The sequence below is a fragment of the Embiotoca jacksoni genome, unplaced genomic scaffold, assembly GCF_022577435.1.
Source record: "Embiotoca jacksoni isolate LCO1_2020_lvr unplaced genomic scaffold, fEmbJac1.0.p SCAF_18, whole genome shotgun sequence".
Classification (NCBI taxonomy): domain Eukaryota; kingdom Metazoa; phylum Chordata; class Actinopteri; family Embiotocidae; genus Embiotoca; species Embiotoca jacksoni.
Genome location: NW_027185318.1, coordinates 12,561,421 through 12,586,556, shown reverse-complemented (window position 1 = coordinate 12,586,556; position 25,136 = coordinate 12,561,421). Strand labels below are relative to the sequence as shown.

Below are 25,136 nucleotides of genomic sequence, written 5' to 3'. Positions count from 1 at the left end.
TTTTGACCTCTTCGCTCACAGATGAAGACCACGAGAAGCGGGTGATTTAGCACATTTAAGTAAGTGGACCTTGAGATGAGACTATTTAATGATAAAAAATATATATTTTCTTTCTTATTTAATGTTTAATAAACTGATTGCTGATAGTTTATTGATGAGCTGCTGAAGTAAAAGCTCTCCCACCTCCACCACTAGATTTTAGTTATATCAAATCAATAAGTGTGTTTGTGTTTTCACTTAGGTTGCGTCACAGGGGGGGGGAAGGGCTGTGCCCCCAGGTAGGCGCACCAACAGCGGTCACACCATAAACACACGCCCGGAGCTGCGCACAGAAGAGGCAGTGTGTCCACAGCAGCGGAGACTCCCAGGTGCCAAACACAGCCGTCCCTCTGCTCAGCCTGAAGAACGCACCGTACAGAAGCGAAGGAGAGAGGGAACCAAAACATTTAAAAAAAAACAGCCGCGACATTTGGAAACATCGAAACAGGGAAGTTGGACTCGAGCGCGTCTGTGTGCAGAGGGAAGCATGTTTAGCTGGGTCAAACAGGAGCAAGGTGGCCGCAACAAGGAAGGAGAGATGTACCAGACGGTGACCGAGGGACTTCAGACCCTTTACACCAAGAAGCTGCTGCCTCTGGAGGAGACATACCTTTTCCATGACTTCCACTCTCCGGCCCTGGAGCCCGCCGACTTCCAGAGCAAACCCATGGTGCTGCTGGTCGGCCAATACTCCACCGGGAAAACCACATTCATCAGGTACGAACCAGGGCCCGGTACCACCTGCGAAACCGGCTCCTATAATTACTATTATTAGCTGGGGAGCGGGCTATAAGATCAATGAATCAAATATGACATGAGTCCATGTGGTAAAATCCCTTTTATTAAGTTTTGAATCACCAAACGTTTTTTGAAAGTAACCTTATGCCAGACGGCATATACAATAACCTCAATTTAAGACTCTCTTGCTTATAAATTAGCATAGAGACGTTGAATAGAATAATCAAATGTGTCAAACTAATGTGTGGAGTCTTGTGGCAAATTCGTCTGAAATGAAATCAACCAAGGCCCATTTTTATTATAGTAAATATATCAATTCATATTCAGTTGCTACGCCCCAAATTGGTGCGTTCTGCTAAACTGCTAAACTTCTAAAGAAGTATCTTTAGAAAACAAGCAGTTTGGTGGCTCAGCTCTGTGCCGAAGATTACAATGTGCCCTTAAGTATGTAGATAAAGTCCAACGTTTTTCTTTAGTATGTGAAGCTTTGAAAAATCGGAAACAGGCCATTTTTTTCAATGAAGTTTGTAAATCATTTCTTTACATTACCTTATCTTAATAAGATGAAAGAAACATCTATATTTAAGTTTATTGGGAAAGCAGCTAATACAGTTTATGGGTGTTACTGGAAGGTTTTGAACCACCCACCCTTCAGTCACAACTCCAGTGCAGCTGCTGAGACTCTTGGGTATTGTAGTAACCTATTGGACTCACAGCTTCGTCAGTGGACTGTGTGTTGCGTTCAGTGACCCTTTCTCTGTGGATCAGTTCTGTTTAACAGATCTTCCATTGTGTTGTGTATTTGCACCGCCGGTGCCTTTATTCTGAGGCTCCAGCAGACAGCTGTGATATTTTCGGACTTTTTGTCTGAAGCCAAGAGAATAGATGTTAGACGTAGAGCTGCAACTAATGATTATTTTTACAGACAATTGGTGTAAATATTCTCCTCTGGATTTTATGCTTAATCATTTTTATTTTCAAAATGTCAAAAAACAACAACATAGAAACATGTCCTTCCAGCAGTCAGACTCCAGGTGTTTCTGCTGTGGCTGGTTGAGATGGAGCAAGCCTGAAGCCAGACCATAAGACCTGCTGAAAATTGATGAGTCATTCTAATATGATTATATTTCCATTTATGTCTCATTGCTGTCTTTTGTGCGGCACTACATTGTAAACTACAGCATCACTCTCGCAGACTGTTTACTCCTCCCTACTATCAAGCTAATTAATACTTCCTGATTACCGAACCAGACCTGTGACATCACATCCTGTTTTGATACTGAGGCCAGATTCATTTTATTAGATTGAAGGCCGATTTGTCTGAGGTCTTACTGAGAAAGCTTCAGCTGATGAGCAGAAAATGGAAATATGGATGTTGCTCGTGTGTCAGACTTCATTGGAAAATCTTTTGATTTTAAGCTCTCCTGTCAAATAACAAGATGCAGTCTGAAACTTTCAGGAAGAACACCTGGTCAGGTGGTTGACAGCAGTTCGGGATGTCTGTACTGTCTTCAGAGTGTTTGCATTGTCAGGTGTTGAAGAGCTCTTGCAGTAATTATTTTGCTGAATTTCTGACAGCAGCGACGAGCTGTGACCTGCAGAGTCTGTCAGTATGACTGACGTCAGCCTCAGTCAGAACCAGATGGAACCAAATCTGTGGCCATTGCAGCTGAAGCAGGTTAACTGTGGTGCGCTGACTGATGTGTGCAGAATCAAATGCTAAAAATGTCCAGTTTAGCAGCAGGTGCATCGAGTGAGTATTCGTTGAGGAAATATCTCCTGCTAGAAATTAAACCTTTAGACTGCAATGCAACAAAACAGACATTCCAGTCTTTCACCTTGAGCCCTTAAAGGATAATTCCACTTTATTTATAACTGCTGTATTTCCTAGTCGTATTTATTGTATGTCTTTGGGTCATGCTATCTTTGCACTCTCGAGGATTCGCACAAAACATTGTATATCTGGACAAGAAGCAGCTTCTTACAAACCATTTACACCCTTTAGCTGCCATTTGCATAGAGAGATTAGCATGGTGTTAGCCTGGTTACAGAAGCTGAAGAAATGACAGAAAACTGAAGACAGTAGAAGAAGAAGAAGGTCCTCCAAAATGTAGCCAAAGTTTCAATTCAAAACTGCAAAAGCGAGAGAGATGAGACAGCTGTGTGTTTGAAGGTATGTTAGAAATTGGAGTGACGCCCCGCAGGAGTTAAACCTCTGCTTAGGCAGGTTGACATGTTGTCACCAAACGGTTATGAAAGCTGGAATAACTTCTTTTTGAGCTCCTAGTTGTGTGTGTGTGTGTGTGTGTGTGTGTGTTGGTGGGGGTGCGCTCCCGAGGCCCCACCCTGCCCTGAAGAAGGCTATGAATCATTGGAACGTGTTACGAGTGAATTGCAGGATCAGCATATTTTCTTCTTCTTTTTCTTCTTCTTTTTTTTCTTCGTCTCTGATGGAAGTGAAGTGAAACCTGCAGCTGGAACAGCGCTCCAACGGATGGCTCGAGGGCCACAAATGGGTCGCAGCGTGGTCTCTGACAGGACAAGAGGAACTTGTGTTCATAAAGTTTGAAAAAGTCTGATTTGGATGTGTAGCAGGACTCGGAGGACTCTGCTGCAGCTGAGGTGAAAATAGGAGGACTGATGATGACGACTAAACTCCGGGCCGAGCGATGTGTGACAGCTTCAGAGAATTAATGATAATGTTCTCTTTGCTAGTTTTACATCTTTGACCGTCGTCCCTTCTTTGATGTCCACGGTGTCCAGAAAGGCAGGAAGCGAGAGGATAGAGACTCGCAGCGGCCGCCTTAGCTCTCTTCCTTCCTTTCTCACTTTTCTTTAACGAGGGAAAGCGTGTGAGAGGTTGACGAGGTCGGTGTTAGGATGAAAGGAGAGGAAAATGATATATATATATTTTTTTTTTAATCTGTGCAAACACCGCTTTTCTCTGACAGAGTTCGGAGGAGCTGAAGGAACAAAAGTGGAGGAAAACACACCAATCGCAGGTGTTTGTGGCAATAAATCTGATTTCCTGTGGCATCAATTCAAAAGCTCAAATTGCTGTTGAATCTAAAGACGCATGGATAGATCGTTGATGTTGTGCCTGATCAAAAATGGAATATTAAGCTGTTATATCAAATTGAATTCAACACATTGCACGACTGTACCTGGAGCGTTTGAGTATCGAAGTTTGGTTGTGTCCCTTTCTACATGATGGGTGTCTCTCTCTTATTTATTCTTTGTGTTGCTTTTCTTTAGAAATGCTGTCTAGCCAAACTCAATAAACAGCAGCTCTTCTTCCTGCTGTCAGGAGGTCGCTATCATGTGTTTAGGCCAGTCACAGTTATTACATAATGACCTGATGGGCCGCGATCATGTGGCATAATCGTCCGACTCGTTTCATCTGTATAAAAACATATCAACAGAAATGTCAGATTTGAGGTTTGCTGCTTCTTTTATAATGACGTCCTGCAGAAATCCTGTCTGAGTGACCTTTTTGCGGCTCTTAATTTATTAATAAATTGCCAACAAAGGATCTTTATTACCTTTGGATCCAATGAAATGAACCCTCCTTCCGTCTTTGTCCCAGGTATCTGTTGGAGCACGATTTCCCCGGGATGCGGATCGGTCCGGAGCCGACCACCGATGGCTTCATCGCGGTGATGTACGGCGAGAACGAGGGCGTCATCCCCGGCAACGCTCTGGTGGTCGACCCCAAGAAACCTTTCAGGAAGCTCAATGCGTTCGGAAACTCCTTCCTCAACAGGTAAAGACACGTACACAAATTCTGATATCGATACATCGGACAAAATGTGGTTATCAGAGATTTGCCTCAGAGATGCGATGGAGGCAGATTATGTTACAGTTTAACGACAAATACACCAAAAAAAACAAAAAGAACCATTTTAAAAGCATCTTTTTCTGTAAAAAAAAAAAAAAATCGATTTTGGACACGTACGCTACCGATATATTTTATAAATCGGTCTGACTCTATCTACAGTTATTCAAGGAGCAGCAGCATAACGGCTTAAACAAACCATAAAAACATTCAAGCAGCAGAGTGATGTTTAAGAAACGGTATGCTAACTTAGCGGTGATGCTACTTTCAGTCGTGGGTGTTTTTATTGGCTATCGGGTAAATGATTGGCAGATCAACGTCGGCTGTAAATCAGATAGATTTCCTCTTTCTAAAGGACGATGGCTGCACTGGTGTTTCAGCTGAACTTAAAGCTGGCAGCGTGTTTCTGAAAAAGGAGGTGAAATTTTAAAACCTTTCGAGGACCAAAACAAACAATAGTTGATTGACTAAAGTGTGACTCAATCTAACAGACGGCGTACTGTGTAACAGCAACTCGTAAGTAATCTGATTTATCACGATGAAAAGATCTCTGGATGTTTGCCCGCTGATCTCCGGGCTCATTCATCATTTTTAATCAGTGATCATGAGGTTTAATTTCATCTGTCATTGCGCAGCTTGTGAAATCTTTGGTGAATTAACGTCTGATGTCCGAGTGAATCCCAGCGGAGCCGAGAAGGAAAAAAAAACTAAAAACTAAAACTGCTTCTGAGCTCGATGGTGTTTTTAATGCTGCTGTTTCTCTCCACTTTTATTAATACGCAATCCCAGCAGGGAGGTTTTGACAAATAGGAACATTAGAGACCTCCAGAGTTCCACCCGGTCCCCGAAGACCTCGACCCTTAAAATTGAATCCTTTTAAGAATAATTCCTCTTTAGTTCCAGCCTCGCTCGCGTTGTCTCGGTTTCTGCTGGTGTGATGGTTGATTCTGGAGCCGCTGCAGATTCACGTTTATCCGTTTCACTGCTTTCACACACACACACACACACCCAAGAACCAAATCCAGGAGGGACGTAAAACACTATAACGCCCACAGTACAATGGGGCCACGCTACCTTCAATATTGCAGTGACTTGAACTTAGAAACCTCTGGATAGTGTCTCTAGATAGATGCTGGGGTGTGTTGTTACGTCATATAAGATATGAACTGCTGACCAGAAGAAAAGTGATATACAAAACTAAACCAAAAAGAGCCTCTTTAATGAAAATACCATTTTTAAACCTCACTAACATCCATCTGCTCGAGCTGCAGGCGACTGATGGAGGAAAGGGCGGCGACATATATTTGCATATTCATAGATCCGCACTGAATTAAGGCGAAGTTGCCGAGTTACATCTCGGCCACTTTAAGGTATGATAGGATGATTTTCTATCTCCTAAATATGTCAGTTTGCTGGACAAAGATGAGTTTGTAGGGTTTGTTCGAAGCCACAAGGAGAGCTTAAATGCCTCCACACATGATGCAAGTTATTTTTCTTTATGCTTTTGTCGGTCTGAAAATGTGACCTCACTCCCCTTTTCGTTAAAACCAGTCTCTGCGCACACAAAGACCTCCTGGCAGCTCCTCCCACTCCTGTCACCGCTTTCCTCAAAACATTTACAACGTGGGAAGTGACCTCTGTGATCCCGCACTGACACACACACACACACACACGCACACACAAACACAAAGCTGGAGGGTCGACTGTCCTTCCACTTCCTTTTAGGAATATTTCTGGACAGAGGAAATGCGTTACGACTGCCGTGTTTTTAGCTAAATTTAAACCTCCAATTTGAACTCTGTTGTCTCCGGAATCTGACAGCTCGTGTGTTGTGTGTGTGTGTGGGTGGGTGGGTGGGTGTGTGTGTGTGTGTACCTGAAACACTCCTCCAACATGGAATCCCATCTCATCCCCGTGCGACAGAGGAACCCTCCACAATAAGTTATTGTTTCCAGGGGGAAGTGTGTGTGCGTCACCACGTGTCAGCGCGTTGGTTTTGTTTTTTCCCTGCTGCCAGCCTGCAGCCCCCCAAGTCGACGCACTGAGACAATTTATAGCTGCTGTCGACCAAAATGATCTTTTGTATGTGATACATGGTGACAGGGAGGTCCGACAAATACTGTCAACACAAGCTGGCGGATTTGTTTTTTTTTTTATAGCAGAGTTCAATATAGACTGGACAAAAAAAAGAAACATTAAAGTCATCCTTAAAACAGATTATATAGAGAACCATTGTCTGACCACAAAGTGAAACATTAGCCTGAATTCTGACTCTTGTCTTTGGTGTTTGTTTGTGTTTTCAGGTTTATTTGCTCTCAGATGCCCAATCAGGTTCTTCAGAGCATCAGCATCATCGACACACCCGGCATCCTGTCTGGAGAGAAGCAACGAATCAGCAGAGGTATTAAGTGTGTGTGTGTGTGTGTGTGTGTGTGTTCGTTCTGGCCCACTGCTTCGCTGCGTCATTACATAATAGTCCTTGACATTCTTTCACTTCCTCATATTGTATGAAGTCAGAGACCATTAGACCTCCGCAATTAGTCACCAGCCAACATTAAGGACAAGGTCATGTTTAAAGGACAGGTTTTCAATTTTTGAAGTCTGTTTGAAACTAAAAAAATGTTTTTTTCTTGCTTGCTGGGTTTCACTAAATCAGACAGACATGCTTCAGATAAACTTTTAAATCCAGTTTTGCACCAAACAATGTGTGTGGACATTTTCTAGACTAAACAATGAACAGCTAATCTGGAAAATAATCAGGAAGAGTTGCTGCCCTGAGACACTTGAACAGCAAAATATTTCAAACGAACTGGCCAGATTTTCACAACATCTGCAGTTGACCTTTTGCCCTTTTTTTCTTGCACCACCTTAAGACAAACAAAATGGAAATCCTGTATTATGGGTAGATTTCCATTCAATTTAACAGTCCTCATTTCTAGTCCTCAAAGTCTGAGAAAGATCTTATCTGTACCACCGTCCTCAGGATAAACTTGAAATTTTTACTGAAGATGCTGAAATGTTCTTGTGAAATTCTTTATCCCTCTTTTCTGTCTCATTTCCTTCTTCGTCTCAGTTTCCTCTAATAAATCAGTGGTGCTGATCTGAAACCAGATACACTGATTGACAAGTTTCCAATAATTCTGCTCTTTGCTTTGAAGAAGTGTTCTTACAGATGTGAAACCATTATCTTCAGTTTGATTTCTCAGGAAAACGTCACTTAGAGACACGGGAAAAAAGACGCTCGTTATGGGTACAGAACTTGCTTTAGAACAGGGGTGTCAAACTCATTTTAGCTCAGGGGCCACATGGAGAAAAATCTATTCTCAAGTGTGCCGGACCGATAAAATCATGGCATAATACCTTAAAAATAATGACAACTTCAGATTGTTTTCTTTGTTTTACTTAGGTCCAAAATAGTACAAGCACATTCTGAAAATGTACACAACACAAAAAAATCCTCTTGACAAAACACTTCAAGTTAGTTGAAAATTCTGAGGAAAAAATAGGTGCAATTTCAAGAACACAATGCTTCAATGATTGGAACTTAAACTTCGTCTCAGTGTGTCTACAAAGTCATTAAACTTTAAGTCACAGTCTATCTGGGATTGAACAAAATACGAAATAAATAAAACAACTCTTCTAGGTATTAAATACCTCATTTGTCATTTCCACATATTAATCCTGTGCTAACTCAACAAAACGTAAAAACTGAGGTAGAAACTATTCAAGACGGTTGAGTTACTCTCTGCCATGTAAATTAAACTATTTATTGATAGAAAAATAAAAGTTGTGCAATGCATAAATAATTTCAACAAACCAAACTTATGAATTGAAATTTCTAACCTTATTACAGTAAATCACACACTGTTCATTTTCTTTAAATTTCCAGAGAAGACAATCATTTTCACAGAACTATATCAGGGTGCAGTATCTCATGCAGCATTTTAAGCGGGGTTACCCATTATTTCATTCCTGAAACCTGGCATCCACAAACTCCTCGGTGACAGTCAAAGTGTCATCAACTCCACGGATGAATATTGCCAGTTGCGCAACATCAGTAATGTCCGTGCCTTCGTCAGTTGCAACTGAAAAAGCAATAAATGACTTTACTCTGCGCTTCAATTGGCTGTCCGAATCCGCCGAAAGATCAGAAATCCTGTCTGCAACTGTATTTCTTGTCAGGCTGATATTTGCAAAAGCCTGGCGCTTTTCAGGGCACACAATCTCCGCAGCCTTCAGCATGCATGTTTTTACAAATTCCCCCTCAATAAATGGCTTTGAAGCCACTGCAATTTCATTAGCTATAATGTAGCTGGCTTTCACTGCAGCATCACTGATTTCTCGCCTACGAGTAAACACAGACTGCTGTTTCTTCAGACCCGCCAATAATTCATTCACCTTCTCTCTTCTCTGTTGTCCTTGAAAGTTGTTGTATTTGTCGGCATGAAGAGTCTCATAGTGGCGACGAAGGTTATATTCTTTCAGCACTGAAACATGTTGTGAACACACCAAACACACAGCTTTCTTATTCACTTCTGTGAATAAATAGGAGGATGTCCATTTTTCTTGGAAAACTCTGCACTCTGCGTCCACTTTTCTCTTTTTTGACAGAGACATTTTGGGGCAATGAGGGTGCCAAAGCACGTAATGTTCAAATTGGTCAGGCAGAATGACAAGCTAGCTCTGGACTGGCTGTAGCCTACTTGTTCAGCCCCAGTATAAACAGTTTGCTTGCTTAACAGAATTGCTATTGCGACACCCACCGGACACATTTAGAACAGCAGTTCCATTCATTGAAAAATTGCAGCTCAATTTTATGCTTTGCAAAATCATCTCGCGGGCCGGATTAAACCTATTCGCGGGCCTGATCCGGCCCGCGGGCCGTATGTTTGACACCCCTGCTTTAGAATCATCGGGTTTTTAAGTTTACTTCAGTGTCAAAGTAGCCTCGTGTTAGTTGTCGTTACATATTTAGGTACACTGCAAACAGGAGCTGCTAATAGCCAATTCGGCATGGGGACAGTAATAAACTTTAAATAAATTTAGGCAAAAAAAAAAAAAAATGCAGAAGTTAGGGTCATACTGTGCAGGACTAGGCATTTTGGCTTTTGTTGTTATTAGGAATCTACATATGATTTGACATATTAAACATTTTGGTGGCATCAAAAGCTTTAAAAGACGATGTTTACGAGAAAAAAATTTTTCTTAAATATCTGCGCTGACTACTAATCGATGAGATTTGGCTCCAGACACTCAAATAAGGAGTCTGTCGCTTCTTTAAACTTCCGTGTGAGAAAGAATCTGCTCTCGTAACGAGAATTTGTCTGTTTGTGTTTTTGTATAACTGTAGTTTCATTTTTAAAATGATTTTTTTGTTTGTTTTTGATGATTCCCACAGTTTTGCAGTCTTTGCTGCAGGTTTTATACGACAGCAGTGGGATGTTGGGTGTGGAGCCAAACGGTTACAGTCACATAACTCAGACCACATTCTGAGCTTTCTAACGCTGCATTCCTATTGGCACAGTCCTGTTTGATTCTGTGGGAAACGGTCCTGTTCGTGCTCATAAACCATCACAAAGGAGTTCCTTAGGGAATCATCAGGGGTTCCCTTCAGTTTTCACTGAGGAACTTTATAAAGAAAAAAAGTCCTCAAACGTACCTTTTACTTTTTAAGTTTGCATGTTATGGTGCTGTGAAGTATCAAAAGTGGTCTTTTTTTTTTTTCCTTGATGCTGAAGTTGTCCGAAATCAAGGCAGCCCTTGGGGAGGGGAAACCGAGAGGAAGATCCATCTGCCGTAGATGAGAAGTTGTTACAAACTTGGCAAATGAAAGTCAGCAGAGAACAGAGAATATTTGTGAGGTTGATGGCAGCTGCATTTAGATATTTCTTGAGCGGGGGGAAATCTGACAGAACGCAGTGCCAAGACAAACATTGAGGAAATCAGCAACGATAAAGCCAGACATCACGAATGTGGAGGGGCGCGCAAAACTGGATTACCAGTCCGGTCAGAAAGGGCTTCTGTCTCCAAACCGTCAGAGCATTTAAAAGGAGGAAACGCCTCGATCTGATCTGAGCTGCTCAAAGACGGACATAGCTGAGAGAGTTTCAATTATTCATTTTCATATTAATATCGTTTCATCGTAATGTCCACATCCTAAAATGTTCCTGTTATTGTTGGTGAGCTGTGACAGCTGCATCTGTTGGAGAAATGCTCCACACAAAGCGGTCCCAAAGGCAAAGGTTCGTAGGTTGTTAGCAGCTACCATCATTATCATGCTGTCTGTCAGAATATAATGCTGTGTGGGCAGAATTTATGTCGAAATACATTCAGATTTATACTTTAATATTAAATTTGCTGTTGTGAATTGTGGAATTTCATTTGGTAACACAAAAAACCTGTTTTGATGCTGAGGCCAGATTCATTTTATCAGATTGAAGGCCGATTTGTCCGAGGTCTTACTGAGGAAGCTTCAGCTGATGAGCAGAAAATGGAAATATGGATGTTGCTCGTGTGCCAGACTTCATTGGAAAATCTGTTGATTTTAAGCTCTCCTGTTAAGTAACAAGATGCAGTCTGAAACCTTCAGGAAGAACACCTTGTCAGGTGCTTGACAGCAGTTCGGGACGTCTGTACTGTCTCCAGAGTGTTTGCATTGTCAGGTGTGTTGAAGAGCTCTTGCAGTAATTATTTGGCTGGACCTGCAGAGTCTGTTCGGTATGACTGACGTCAGCCTTATTCAGAACCAGGTGAAACCAAATCTGTGGCCATTGCAGCTGAAGCAGGTTAACTGTGATGCGCTGACTGATGTGTGCAGAATCAAATGCTAAAAATTTCCAGTTTAGCAGCAGGTGCATCGAGTGAGTATTCTTTGAAGAAATATCTCCTGCTAGAAATGAAACCTTTAGACTGCAATGCAACAAAACAGACCTTGCAGTCTTTCACCTTTGAGCCCTTAAAGGATCATTCGGCTTCATTTAGACCTGCTGTATTTCCTATTCGTGTTTTTATTGTAGATCTTTGGGTCATGCTATCTTTGCACCCTCGAGGAGTCGCACAAAACATTGTATATCTGGACAAGAACTATGTCTAAGACGTGCAGTAAAAGTCCGGCCATCTGAGAATTGAACCAGGGACTCACTGTTGAGGAGATTTCCACCCATGCAAGCACCCCAGCCACTGACTGAAATACATCCCAAAAACCTGCTATTGTAACGTTAATGTGTAGACTTCATATCTAAAAAGAAAGGTATTTTTGAGCAGTTTTGGTTTGAGTCCTGCTGTAGAAACCAGCCTTTCCTTTTCCTCCAGAACAGTGTCCGTGTTGCCCTCGTATTGAGTCAGCCTGGATAAATGACAACATTAGTTAAAACGCCTCAGCTGGGTGGGTGGAGGGAGGGGGGGAAGCTTTAGACGGACGGAGGGCACTGGTGCTTTCCCTCCATCTGGAAGCATTTTAGAGCTGCTCAGCTGAGGCCGAATTCCTCCTGAAGACGCTGCACAGGCCAACGGTGACTCAACATAAACGCACACATCGCCCGACAGATTAAACTCCACCACGCACACTCGCCGAAGGCTCGGTGAGATCACCGCCGCTGCTCAGGAATGCTTCGTCCGCTTCGGCCACATTCAGCAGTTTGCGTGGTACCGAATGTGTTTTGTGTCTTGCAGCTGCGCTACAACACGCGTGTGGTTGTTTTTACACACGTCATAAAGCGCCTGCTGTGCAGACGTGTTGGAATTCATGTTTGTTTTGTATGAGCTGCATGTGAGACGTGTGTTGAGAACGAAAAGCACATGCGTGTTCGGCCTGGGAATTCTTGGTTTTGTTGTGCGTTTAGGTATTTTTCATTTAATCTTTTTTTGAGAGAACTTGGTCTCAACAATGTGGCTGTTAGTTGTGTTTCAGTGAGCACAGTGTGTGTGTGTGTGTGTGTGTGTGTGTGTGTGTGTGTGTGTGTGTGTGTGTGTGTTTTTACGGACACATTACAGCCGCATGTTTGGCAGAGCTGCTGGCTGCAGATTATCTTCAGGGTGGAGCTGCCGTTTGCCCGCTCAGACTGATCTGCTGCCAGTCTGTCATCAGAGGGTGGAGTCCGACTGCACTTCGGAGGGAAACATTTAACTTCCTGCTACTGACTTTGTAGCCCAGTGTCCGCATACTGGCTTTCATGAGCGGATGGAGTTTGCTCAGTTGTCATGGAGACGATTCAGTTGCCTCCAATAAACCCGCTCCTAATGTTGGCATTTAATGTGAAGCACAGTCGTGCCTCACAGAGCTGATTTCACATGGGTGTAGTTTGTTCTTGGTCTTGTTTGATTAACTGTAGACAATAAAAATAAATTGTAGAAATTCCCTCCCAGAGGCCAAGGTGATGTCTTGGGAATAAATGGAACCAAAAACACCAGTTTACCAAAATTAAATTTACTGTGATACAAAACAGAGAAAAACTGAAAGTTTAAAACATTTGTGAAACTTTTAAGCAGAGAAAGTTTATTAAAATGTTTGAGTTCACTCACTTTAGATCAATTCAAGATTATTTAAACAACAAATCGATGGCTTTTTTTGTGTGTGAAAACATTAGAAAGATCCTCAAAAATGCTCATCTGAATGTGAAATCTTCAAATGTTTTGCATGAAATCCTCTAATTCAAAAGGCTGGAATCAGAGAAAATATGGCCTCGTTTCAATAGTTTTAAAAATAGTTGCAGATTTAGTTTCTTTACATTTGACTATTTAATTCAGCTTTGGAAAGTAAACAACAAAGTTATTACAGTTCATCATGAGGGGAACGAGAATGTCTGTCAATCCTCATCTACTCCATCTCAAGGTTGAACCGTGAAGACGTAAATACAGCGTGTTGCAACGCTGCGGGGGGAAGTATTATTGTTGTTCAACTGGAGGCATTTCCCTTTTTGAAGGAAATGGAACATGTGAAGTAATCATTTGTCCTGTAATAGAACCAGCGAAGAACAATTCCAGCTCATATCAGAGGAATTTCCTCTGCTTAACCCTGCAGGGGTGTTTTTTCTGTCTGCCTCTCAGGTGTGTTTTCCGTGTGTGTTTGTGTGTGCGTTCGGCTGTAATGAGTCTCGCAGGTGCAGCAGATTTTCCCGCCTGATGGCTGTATTTACCGCTCGGCATCACCGCTCCCGAGAGCAGCCCGAACCAAACACCTGAAGCTGCCGGTGTAACCTGAAGCTGGAACCATCATTTATTCATGAAGCGATGATTCCAGGCTGGAAAAACGCCAATGTGGCTGATTCACCACAGGGATTAACCGGAAGAAAGGCCTGAGCTTGAGCGACAACCATTAATCCGTCAGCAGAAAATTGAACAGTTGTTTGAGTCGGGGTATTTTTTTTTGGGGGGGGGGGGTTGGAAATAATGGTGACGGTCCTCATTTCCCTCATGACAACCTGCCTGTTCCCTTCATCAGGGCATGTGCGTGTCTGTTGTGTCCACAAACAGTCAGTTTTGTGCGTGTGTCGCCCTACAGTGAGGTTGTGAGTGGGAACACGGTGGTGATGCTGTCTGAACTGCAGTTTGTAAGGCTCGTATGTCAGATATCACTCAGGCCGGGTGATGGAGACACAGAGTATCTCTAAACCATGGAGCTGAGGTTGTGAAGTGAACAACTCGTCCTGAGCTTGAGGAATTCAAACGGGTGTGATGCAGCCATTTTAGAAGTTGACGCGTGTGGAATGAAAGTGAGGATGGTGAAGTGTTTGCTGAAGGTGTTTATGTGTGCGTTCACGTAGACCGGCTCTGATCTGCAGTACACTCGGCTGGCAGGTGTGTGTGTGCGTGCGTGTGTGTGTGCGTGCGTGAAGTGTAAACTGTAGATCTCCAAAGGTGACCTTTTTAAGACTTGGATAAACGGACATGTTTCCGAGCGACGTCAACAGCAGTGAGGCGAGCGGAGGAGACGAATCATGAATGTGATTATCACGAAGAAACCCGAGTGAAAGTTGCTGTTGCAGAAAAACTTCCTTCTGACTTTTTATGATGAGGTAACTTCCAAACCATCCAGGAAGATTTCTCAGCTGATGTTGGACAAGCAGTGGGGCACGCCCCGGTGTTGGGCACGTATGTTCTGCTCTCTCCTCATTTTCAGTCAGTGTTTACTGTCAAATAGAGGGACAGAAATGTCCCCCAAAAAAAGGAAATGATGCTGATTTTTCAAATTGTTGCTGAGGAAAACTGTGTCAGTGCAGCAGCAGTTAGTCGGAGGACAAAGTAAAGAAAAGTCAAATACAGATAGAAATCTTTGGCTTGTCGACAGCAGTCTGACCTTTCTTTAAGTTTAAAAGCTTTTGTGTCCGTTCAGTTTCCACATCTGAGCTCAGTGTCACCCGGTTTCAGAGGAACCACACCCAGACTGCCACAGATCACTTTACACACACACACACACACACACACACACACACACACACACACACACACACACAAGCAAGCCACAGCAGAGCAGCCTGTCTGCCCTTGGTGCTCGTGCTCATTTATAGGGGTTGTGTGTGTGTGTGTGTGTGTGTGTGTGTGTGTGTGTGTGTGTGTGTGTGTGTGGCTGCAGAAAATAGCTCACACACGGTTGCACAAGTGGGAGTGCTGATTGTTGGAAAGCTTCACAGCTCCCATAATTCCAGCTCACAATCCCATTTCGACTAAGTTTGATGCAAGACTTCTTTCAGAAACCTGCTTGTTTTCTTTACATTTGGAGGAAGTGGATTTTTTTTTTTACAGTGTACACAAGATGGGACATGTTGACGTGGATGGTTTACCGACACATCACACACCTACTGGACCCATCACACACGCCTACTGGACCCCCCCCACACACACCTACTGGACCCCCCACACACACCTACTGGACCTATCACACACACCTACTGGACCTATCACACACACCTACTGGACCCATGGGCCTCTGAGTTGCTGTATCATGATAAAAAAAATGACCACAAAGAGACAAAATGATAGCAAATTGACTCAAACTGAACGTCACACATGACTAGATGGTATTTAAAGTAAAGCAAAAAGTAAACCATTAACATGCTCCTGTGGTGGATTTTTAGTTGAACATATTCCAAGTAATTGAAATCACAAATAAAATACAGAAATGATGAGTTAAAAAACGGGAGCTGTAATGACCCTCATCCTCTCGTCTGTCGTCAGGTTATGACTTCGCAGAGGTCCTGCGTTGGTTCGGGGAGCGCGTGGACCGGATCATCCTTCTGTTCGACGCCCACAAACTGGACATCTCCGACGAGTTCTCGGAGGCCATCAAAGCCTTCAAGGGACAAGACGACAAGATCCGAGTCGTCCTCAACAAGGCCGACCAGGTAGGACGGACAACACCAATCCTGACATCAAGTGTGTTTTCCTCTGTCAGTCTGACCTCCTCCTCCTCCTCCTCTTCCTCACCTGTGTTCTCAGGTGGACACGCAGCAGCTGATGCGGGTGTACGGCGCCCTCATGTGGTCACTGGGGAAGGTGATCAATACTCCCGAGGTGGTGAGAGTTTACCTGGGCTCCTTTTGGGCCAAACCCCTGCAGAACACAGAGAACAGGTCGGAAACATTCATCCATTCATTAATTCCAGTCTGAGCCATTCATTCCTTCTTTCATTCAATCATTCATCCGTGGTCCTCCTCAGGCGTCTGTTCGAGGCCGAGTCCCAGGACCTCTTCCGGGACATCCAGAGTCTTCCGAGGAACGCCGCTCTGCGCAAACTCAACGACCTCATCAAGAGAGCGAGGCTGGCCAAGGTGAGACAGGAAGTTTTATTTTGAAAAGTCGAAACAGGCAGTCTTTTCTTCTTCGCGAGAAACAGAAAGCAGAAGTTGAGCTAAATTTATAGGCGATGTTGAAACACTGATCCTGGAGCAGAAAGCTTTGGTTTTTATTCTTTATGAAGAAAAGTTATATGGATACATGACTTTTGTTTCTGCTCCGTCACTCGGTGTTAGCGTTGTGTTTGAAGTGCAGAAGGCGGAGCTAAATGTTTCTGCTGTTTGTGTTTCTAAACGGAACAACTTCCTGAAGGAAAACCCTTCATTCTCTTGCGTTTCTGTTCACACCAGCATGACGACTGATGGTTGAAACTGCTCACCTCCATCACCTTCACACGTTTCTCTCTGTTTCTCTTCCCTCGCGTGTTTTTCAAACTAGGTCACTTCACTTCTTTTTCTTACTTCATTTCTTTCTGTACACTTAATTTACCTCCTTTAGGGGCATAAATGCTGCAGAAAATAAATATTTTATTTTGAGACTAGATTTGTAATATTTAAAAAAAAAAAATGAAATAAAGAAAATCCTAATATTCTGAAAATAATATATATATATATATTTTTTTCAATTAAGTTATAATATCTTAGAACAAAGTAAGATTTTGAAGATAAAGTACAAATCTTTTGAGACCAAAGTTTGGTCTTATTTGTATCATTTTGAGCATAAATTCACAATGATTTACGACATTTACTTCGAACTATCGTTGAACTCTGGGGGGCGGGTTCGTGTGAAGTGACGCCCTGTTTGTTGATTGTTTTGTTATGAAGGATTCATTGTTTTCTTCCCCTTCCTCTCCGCGGTGGAACCATTCACGTGAGCGCTGAGAATATTTGGCTTTAGGAGCATCAGCCTGGAGCTCCGTCATGTGCTGCTGGACCGCGAGTTGGATGCGATCCTGTGTGAGCGGCGCTGCACACTAAACACAGATGTGTGTTTCGTCACATGAGCTTTTACAATCCTGTGAGGACAGCAGTGTGTTATTGTGCCAGTTATGAACGGTCCACCGACAGATAAAGACCACCTTCTCGTGGAAACGCCGGTGCAGCGTTCATGTGCTGAACAGGAAGTCGGACTTCTCGGCGGTCAGCTGCTCATGGGCAAAGTTTCAATCGACTTTCTGAACCCTCCTCCACCGCAGGATTTTTGCAGGCATAGGTGATGATTAGCAGCTCTCCGTCAACTCTGCTCTTCACAAAATAAGTCCACCTCCTTGTCATGTTGTCGTTCTTAGAAAATTTAGATAAGGAAACCAAGTTGTTCTGCAAATTCTGGCACAAAGACAAAGCTAGCCAGCCATTAAGTACTCTGTCCTAAGAAAGTGGCCTATAGAGAGCATGTGTGCGTGTTTTACAAGACAAAAACAGCTGAGTTTTTGCACGAGTGTGTGGAAGATCCAATATCATGGAGACAAGACAAACAAATACACAATGAATTCTGTTCATTTTCAGCCAACCTGAGCCACTCAACGGACCTTGAATGTCATAACAGCCAGTAGGTGTAGTAACTCGCGATCGTATTGGAGAAACACTAATGCTAACACGCTCTAGTTTGTATAGCGTTATATAGTAAGGGGGAGGAGTCATGCTAAGTATTGTTAATTAATTGAAAAAAAACTCCTGAACACAAAAATGATGAAAAGCAGTTTAACTTTCTGACTCCACGATTCACAGCTACATACTTTATTTTATATTGTCGAACATGTACCATGTGTTTCGGGACAAATCTCTGACTTTCCTTCACATGAACTTGACACATCTTGTTTGTGTTACTGAATCGGGGGCGGGGCTTCCTCCTACTTTCACCGTCCGGTCGTGTATCAGTTATATTTTTGTTCTTCCTTCCTCAATTAACTATTGATAAATGGCATCGATGTACTCTGGCTCTTTTCCCCAAGAAATGCAGTGACCTCACTCCCTCCATTTGTTACCCCTCCCTTCCTTCTCCCCCTCCCATCATGTCTTTGGCTGGTATGAAGGACTGACTGCACTCCTACATTTCTTCTTCTTCTTCTTCCTCCTCTTCCTCTTCCTCCTCCTCCTCATCTAATCCTTCAGCATTAGCAACCCGGCACCGTTTCTGTTTCCAGACTTCAGGATATATTTTTATTCCAACAACAGGCTCACATGGTGAAGTGTGTTTTTATATGCATTCGTGGTTTTTTTTGCACATTTCATTTAACAAGAAACTTGTTTGAGGAGTTTTGACTGTCAGTAAGAAATCTGAATGACTACCTGGCAGATTTTAATGAAATATTTTGATGACCTTTGACCTCATGACCTTTTCCACTACGTATGGAAGCCGGTTCTGCCAAGAAAAGACACAAAAATACAAATTTAAATACGTTTTTAAACAAAAATATATTTAGAACTCATAAGTTAGATGTGATGAAAAATGTTTGTTTAATTGTTTATTATTTGAGAAACAAAGTTAAAATAAAAATTCAGCTATTGAAGTAAGATGTTATTATTTAAGAAAAAGGAAAAAAACAACAACAAGTCATTGGTTTTTCTTTTTACCTTTTTCTGTAGAATTTGTAGATGCTTCTGCAAATATTTAACAAAGTACAACTTCTGATATAATAAGTTAAATTCTGAGTATTGCAATAAATGTATCAGTAAGGTTTATGGGTTGCTGAGCCGAATGTTTTGAATATTAAAGGACCATTCAAATTCAGTTTCTAGTGACATTTCTGCTAAATCAAAATGAAAAGTTTTAAATGGTAACATTTTGATTTATTAAGTGAAACTCATGAGGGAGAAAGTCCTTGAATGGTTGCCTCCCTGCTCTCTGTCTCTGTTAACCTGCAGCCTGCTCAGCTCTGACTTCCTGTCTCAGTGCTGTGATTGAGGAAACTTTTGTATAAACAGTGGTGTTGTTGAACGGAGCTCTGACAGCGGGGGGGTCGTGCGCCCTTTCGAGGAACTGTCAGCTTTCTGCCCTCCATGCTGGGAGAGTAAAAACAAGCAGAGTTGGAGGGGATCAGCAAAAACTCACGAGTCAGCATAAATACCTTCAGCTGCTTTTGTGCGCTCAGTTTTACTGTTTAATCAGACATTGTCTGTGTTAGCATAGTCAATACTGAATTGTGTGATGAAAGGATAAACATATTTTTCCATGTGAACCAAATGAGACAGTGTATTCTTCAAAAAAGATACATTTTAAGTTTCAAAACTTGAGTTCAGAGCCTCCCCTTTCATTATATATAAAAAAAAGAATTAATAAATTTTAAAAAAAAAGCTAAAATCCTTTGTTGTTCTCGTCCCTACAGGTGCACGCCTACATCATCAGCTACCTGAAGAAAGAGATGCCATCTCTGTTTGGGCGGGAGAAGAAGAAGGAGGAGCTGATCATGAGGCTGCCGGAGATCTACACCATCCTGCAGAGAGAGCACCACATCAGCCCCGGAGACTTCCCCAGCGTTGCCAAGATGCAGGTACAAAACCAAACGCGGAGGCGCGTCTAAAAGCAACCAGGTCGTCTGTCCGCAGAATCGTTGTCACACCAAAAATGAGTTGAGGCCCAAATTGAGATGTAAACAGAAATTGGGTGGCGCTGAATCGTGTCGGACACAAGCATCCTGAGAACGATGTGTGACCTGAAGAAATCAAAACAGTTTTCCTGACGTCAGGGAGTCTTTTAACGGCCCGGGACAGAATGAACTGAACTGCAGCTGGTCTGTCAATCCTGTAGAGAGATGCTACACTGCAGGTGTTTATGTGTGTTCGTGTGTGTGTGTGTGTGTGTGTGTGTGTGTGTGTGTGTGTGTGTGTGTGTGTGTGTGTGTGTGTGTGTGTGTTTGTTCATGTTTGTTTGTTCGTTTGTTCCCCAGCTACACTTGTATTTATTGGATTTTTGCCACGAAAGGATGTTTGCGATTTTTCAGCTCCCCGGTGAGATGTGTGCTCAGCTGACAAGCACACGTGTCCTGAAGAAGAGCCACAAAGTTCTACGATTATTTTTTACTTAAAATGTTGTTTTCTGTCCCTCTGGCGGATCTGATGTTGGATACAAAATGTTTTTGTGTCCGGTTTTTAGCAAAAGCTGTCTGAAAAGCCTCCAGTATTATCGTTCCAGTGCTCTCAGTACTTGTTCATATTTGGAACTGAAATTGTCAGTCAATTAATCAGTTACTGGATCAAAAGAAAACTACCAGCAAAATATTTTAAATATCATTTCAGCATTTTAAAAATTAGATTTGCTGCTTTTCTTTGTTAGTTGTCATTGTAAACTGAATGTTCCGGAGTCCAGTTGGACACAAGATTAATTTGTCAAAACTGAAGAAGCCGTTTAGATGTCAGGTGAGATGTGTTCAAGAACCTCAAACCAGTCCAGTTTCTGTAGGATAACACGTCTAAAGTGTCTGAAACAGTTCTGTATCATGATCCTGACTGACTGTAACTCCACCAGCTGACTGTAACGTGTCTCTTCTTCTTCTCCTCCAGGATATGCTGCAGCACTACGACTTCAGCAAGTTCCCGTCTCTGAAGATGAAGCTGATCGAGTCGGTGGATAAGATGTTGGCCACGAAGATCGCAGGCCTGATGACGATGATCCGGGAGGAGGAGTCCAAGCACCCTCCCGCCATGGTGTCGGGCGGCGCCTTCGAAGGGTCCCAAGACGGGCCCTTCGGCCAGGGCTACGGCGAGGGCATCAGTGCCGGGGCCGACGCCGAGGACTGGATCATCAGCCGCGACAAGCACCGCTATGACGAGATCTTCTACACGCTGATGCCTGTCAACGGCAAGATCACCGGCGTCAACGCCAAGAAGGAGATGATGAACTCGCGGCTGCCCAACACCGTGCTGGGGAAGATCTGGAAGCTGGCCGACTGCGACCGGGATGGCATGCTGGACGACGAAGAGTTTGCCCTCGCCCAGCACCTCATCAAGGTCAAACTGGAGGGCTACGAGCTGCCCACCGAGCTGCCGGACCACCTGGTGCCCCCGGCCCACCGCAAAAACCCGACCGCGGACGCCCTGTACAACCACTCCGAGGACTAGAGTGCTCGCAGTGTGCCGAGCAAGCCGTGGAAGAGACTGACTGAGCTGGGAAAAGGTCCCGCTGCAGCTGTTCAGACTGACAGGAGAAAAACTGAGCCAAATGACGGCTACAGAAGGTCAAAGGTTACCGTTGGACACGCTGACAAGCTCATCACACAGATGGTGAATAAATGGCCAGCACGCAAACGACTCAAGTGGCTTAGGAAAGGTCAAACGGTCAGATATAGTACTTTTACTCTGGTAATATTTTTCGATATTGAACTATTTCAGCTGATTTTAAAGGCATCATAAGAAGAGAGGTTCAGGTTCTTGCACAATGTAGCCAAATTTGACTAATTCTGGTTTCAGTTTAGAGACTTTTGATTTTGAAAAAGGGAAACGTTTCAATGAAAGATCTTCATATTTAACCTTTTAACCAACTTTCTGCCTTCATTTTCCTTTGTGTGTCCTTTGTGTGTGACAGTTACTGCTCAGGTCAAACGTGGAGGTAAACTGCTTCATTGTATTGAAGCATTATTCTTCATGCAGCCTACATTTTTACTTACTTGTACAAACTAAAGACCTTTTTTAAGTCATGCAGCAACCAGCACAAACTGAGTTTTCATGAAACCATGAAGCACTACTTAGGTTTAAAGTCATCTGCTGGCTGCTGAGCATTACATTACTCCATTGTTTCTGTGCCTTTGCTTTGACTCTGATTAAAATCAGAGGCAGCAGCTTGATGACCATCCAAAAATCTAAAACGCACTTCCCACCAAACTACAGACTCTAAACTTATTTTTCATTACCTTAATTCAATCAACTTTTTCACCAAAATATCACAAAATATCCAACTTCTGCTGGTTGTTGCATCGCCACAAAAACAGAACCTTGAAAGGAATTTAGGATTTTAATTCGCGATGATATGAAACAGAAATTGATTTCATATTTGATTTAAGTAGAAACCGACAAATATTTAGGATTTTAGCTCTTTCATCTTCAAACAATCTGTTGATTTCTTTTCTTTTTTTATCCTAATGAATTATTTAGTTGAGAAAGTGTCTTTGAAAAACTTGTTTTGTCAAACCAACATTTGAAATCTATCGACATTCGATTTATAAAAAATAAAAGTAAAAGCAGCAACTTCAGTCCAACCAACAGTCCAAACCTTAAGACATTTCATTAATTATATGTCAAAGCAAATATGTCAGTAATGCTCACCTCAGTGAAGCCTAAAAATTATTAATCAATTATCAAAATAGTTGCAGATTAATTTTCTTTTGACCAAGTGATCCTTGCAGCCGTAACTTTAACAATTATTCAGTTGTAGGCACTGGAGTTATTTTCTCATCGTTTCTGCTCTAATATTAATAAAGTATTATGATAAAAAAGTAAACTGTAGCTATGTGTAAAATGTGAATAAGTCACTTCATAGAGCATATATTAAAAGTCAAATAAAAGCAAACATTATCGGGAAGAAAAATGATTAGATTGATTAAAAGGTAAGAATAAATACTTTTCAATGAGATCTTATAAACACAACAGGCCGGTCCTTGTGATGATGATCAAAACGCAAAAGGAAAAAGGTAGCAGCATCATAATAATCCACAAACCACTTGTATTTTAAAACAGGAAATTCTTCGGTAATGTGGATTCCTTCCCCGACCCGGGACGCAGTGAGGTCAGAGGTCAAAGTCTGCAGCTCGCCGCAAATTCGTCCGTGGGGACGGACGGTGTCCTGAAACGCGTTGCAATCTGCAGCTTGCGTCCGCTCGCTTCGGTTTCCTCGCATTGTAAACGGCAGCGGAGAGGCACGGAGCCGTGACCTCTGACCTCCTGCCGACTGCAGACTTTCCTCATCATTGAAACATCTTGAAGCTGTAACGTCAAGGCCAAAGAGAAGCTGCAGGACGCCGGCTGCTTCTGGTTCCAATGACAAACCAACAGTCAACTGAAATATCACTTCAGAACAAACCGAAATACAACATCGCTTTAATCCTCCTCACATTTGAAGGCAGTTCTTCAATGGCAATTCTTCTCCATCTCAAAGCCTCTCGAGATAAAACTAAAGGTGTTCAGGTTAATGTTTGTCTCTTGGTTTCTGTCAGAGAAGACGTTTCTATTTGACTTCAATCGGCACGTTTCAAAGCTTTAATCTTTCAGTGCTTTTGCAGTTGAACTTGTTGTTTAAAGGACTCTGTTCCTATGACGGGACGGTGGTCGTCCTCGAGGGTTCAGCAGCCGCGCCGCTTCACATCAGTGACTTCAACATCCAAAGAAAGTGTTTGATCTACTTTGGTCAAACTGTGTGCATTTCATCTAAATTTCATCCTAAAAATGACCTTCGTCTGTTACTTTTATGGTTTTCCAAATTGTGTTGTGGTAAGTTCTTAAAAAGTCTTAAATTAATTTATGCAAAACTAAGGCTTAAATTGTCCTTTTAAAATGACCGAGTCTTTAATTAATCTTGTAAGCCAAGAGCTGCCGAGTCTAAACAACCATAATGTCAAATGTCACTTCTATGCAGACGATTCACAACTTTATATCAGTTTCTGCAAACAACTCCAGTTCTTTGACCGCTCTTTTTACCCATCTCACCGATATCGATACTTTTTTTTTTTTTTTTTAACAAAATGAGCAGAAAACGGACCCTTTACTTGCAGAGAGATGGCAGTCTGAGTTTTGTTGGTCTGTCTAAACAAATCAGGGCAAAATCTGGCTCTGACCTGCATTTTTAAAAAGTCTTGAAATGTCTCGGATTTGATTTTTATGGTTTAGGGCCATAAAATGTCTTAAAAACTATTTCAAGCAAGTTCTGTAGAGATGCATTTCATCACTGGAAATTATTTTTATATTTAAAGCATGTCACTCAGCCCTGATGTGCATTTTCTCTCCTGAAGAATCGGTCTTAAAATTTCCTTAAAAAACATGAATTTACTTCTAGAAGTGTGCAAACACTCTGAACATATTCCCCAAATATGTTAACACACAAGATTTCCTCATTATATTCACAGAAAATATGATATAAGTACCGTCACGTTTCCTACAAAATGTATTTGCTGTGTCGTCGTCTCTCCACTAGTGTATATCTATAAAGTCCTTGATGTTCGTGAGTCCATAAAATTCAGCATTTAAGTGAATAAAGTGAAACATGTAAAAAGCAGCAATTTGGTGGTTTAAAAACAGAAAATCATCTCATTCTCTTTTTTGGTTTTCTCCGTGTTCAGATGCTTCTCTCAGTCTGACTAAAAAAAACTCAAATCCAACTTTCATTTATCTGAATGTAAAAGTTTTTATTTTTGTTGATCTGTATTTTGTATTGTTGTGTGGATGTGATAAACCATTCGTTACTCTGCTCAGATACAGCTGCGCCTCTCATTCTGTTAGCAGAGCTGGAGGCTAATAAAGTTTATTCGATACATGTACTCAAGGTTGCAATGGTTAGACTTAAGTTTCTGTTCTTCCAATTTGAGGACACTTTTTGTTTCACTACATGTTTTCTGACAGCTGGAGTTTACCTCTAATATATGCAGTCATTTTATACCAAACGATTTTTGTTTTTTTTACAGTTAAAAGTCGGCAAAAGTTCAGCTGGTAAACTTTGTTTTCCTCAACAAATGCTCATTTTGATTTTGCAGAGTTTAGGTTCACCAGTTTTTAGTTCTGCCCTCGTGTGGACTAAATAACGGATCATTTCTAAACTTAAGTTAAAATAGCATTTTTAGAGTGTAATTGCCTGATGCATCGGGCTCTTCGAC

At 42.2% G+C, this 25,136-nt stretch overlaps 1 protein-coding gene across 1 annotated transcript; it reads left to right on the top strand.

Moving 5' to 3' along the window:
* The first annotated feature begins 241 nt into the window (after nt 1-241).
* On the top strand, nt 242-24,803 carry ehd4 (EH-domain containing 4). The gene is made up of 8 exons (XM_069152832.1): nt 242-756; nt 4,364-4,540; nt 6,916-7,013; nt 15,785-15,951; nt 16,046-16,179; nt 16,266-16,377; nt 19,668-19,832; nt 20,842-24,803. Exons 1-8 carry the CDS (start codon nt 527-529, stop codon nt 21,397-21,399), a joined length of 1,641 nt encoding a protein of 546 aa, XP_069008933.1. The 5' UTR covers nt 242-526; the 3' UTR covers nt 21,400-24,803.
* Nucleotides 24,804-25,136: the final 333 nt, after the last annotated feature.

What these genes read in the sequence shown, in the direction of transcription:
- ehd4 (XM_069152832.1), top strand. Translation starts at nt 527, where the DNA reads ATGTTTAGCTGGGTCAAACAGGAGCAAGGTGGCCGCAACAAGGAAGGA. An exon ending in GGGAAAACCACATTCATCAG is followed by an intron (nt 757 to 4,363) that starts GTACGAACCAGG and finishes TCTTTGTCCCAG; the next exon opens with GTATCTGTTGGAGCACGATT. An exon ending in CCAGCGTTGCCAAGATGCAG is followed by an intron (nt 19,833 to 20,841) that starts GTACAAAACCAA and finishes CTTCTCCTCCAG; the next exon opens with GATATGCTGCAGCACTACGA.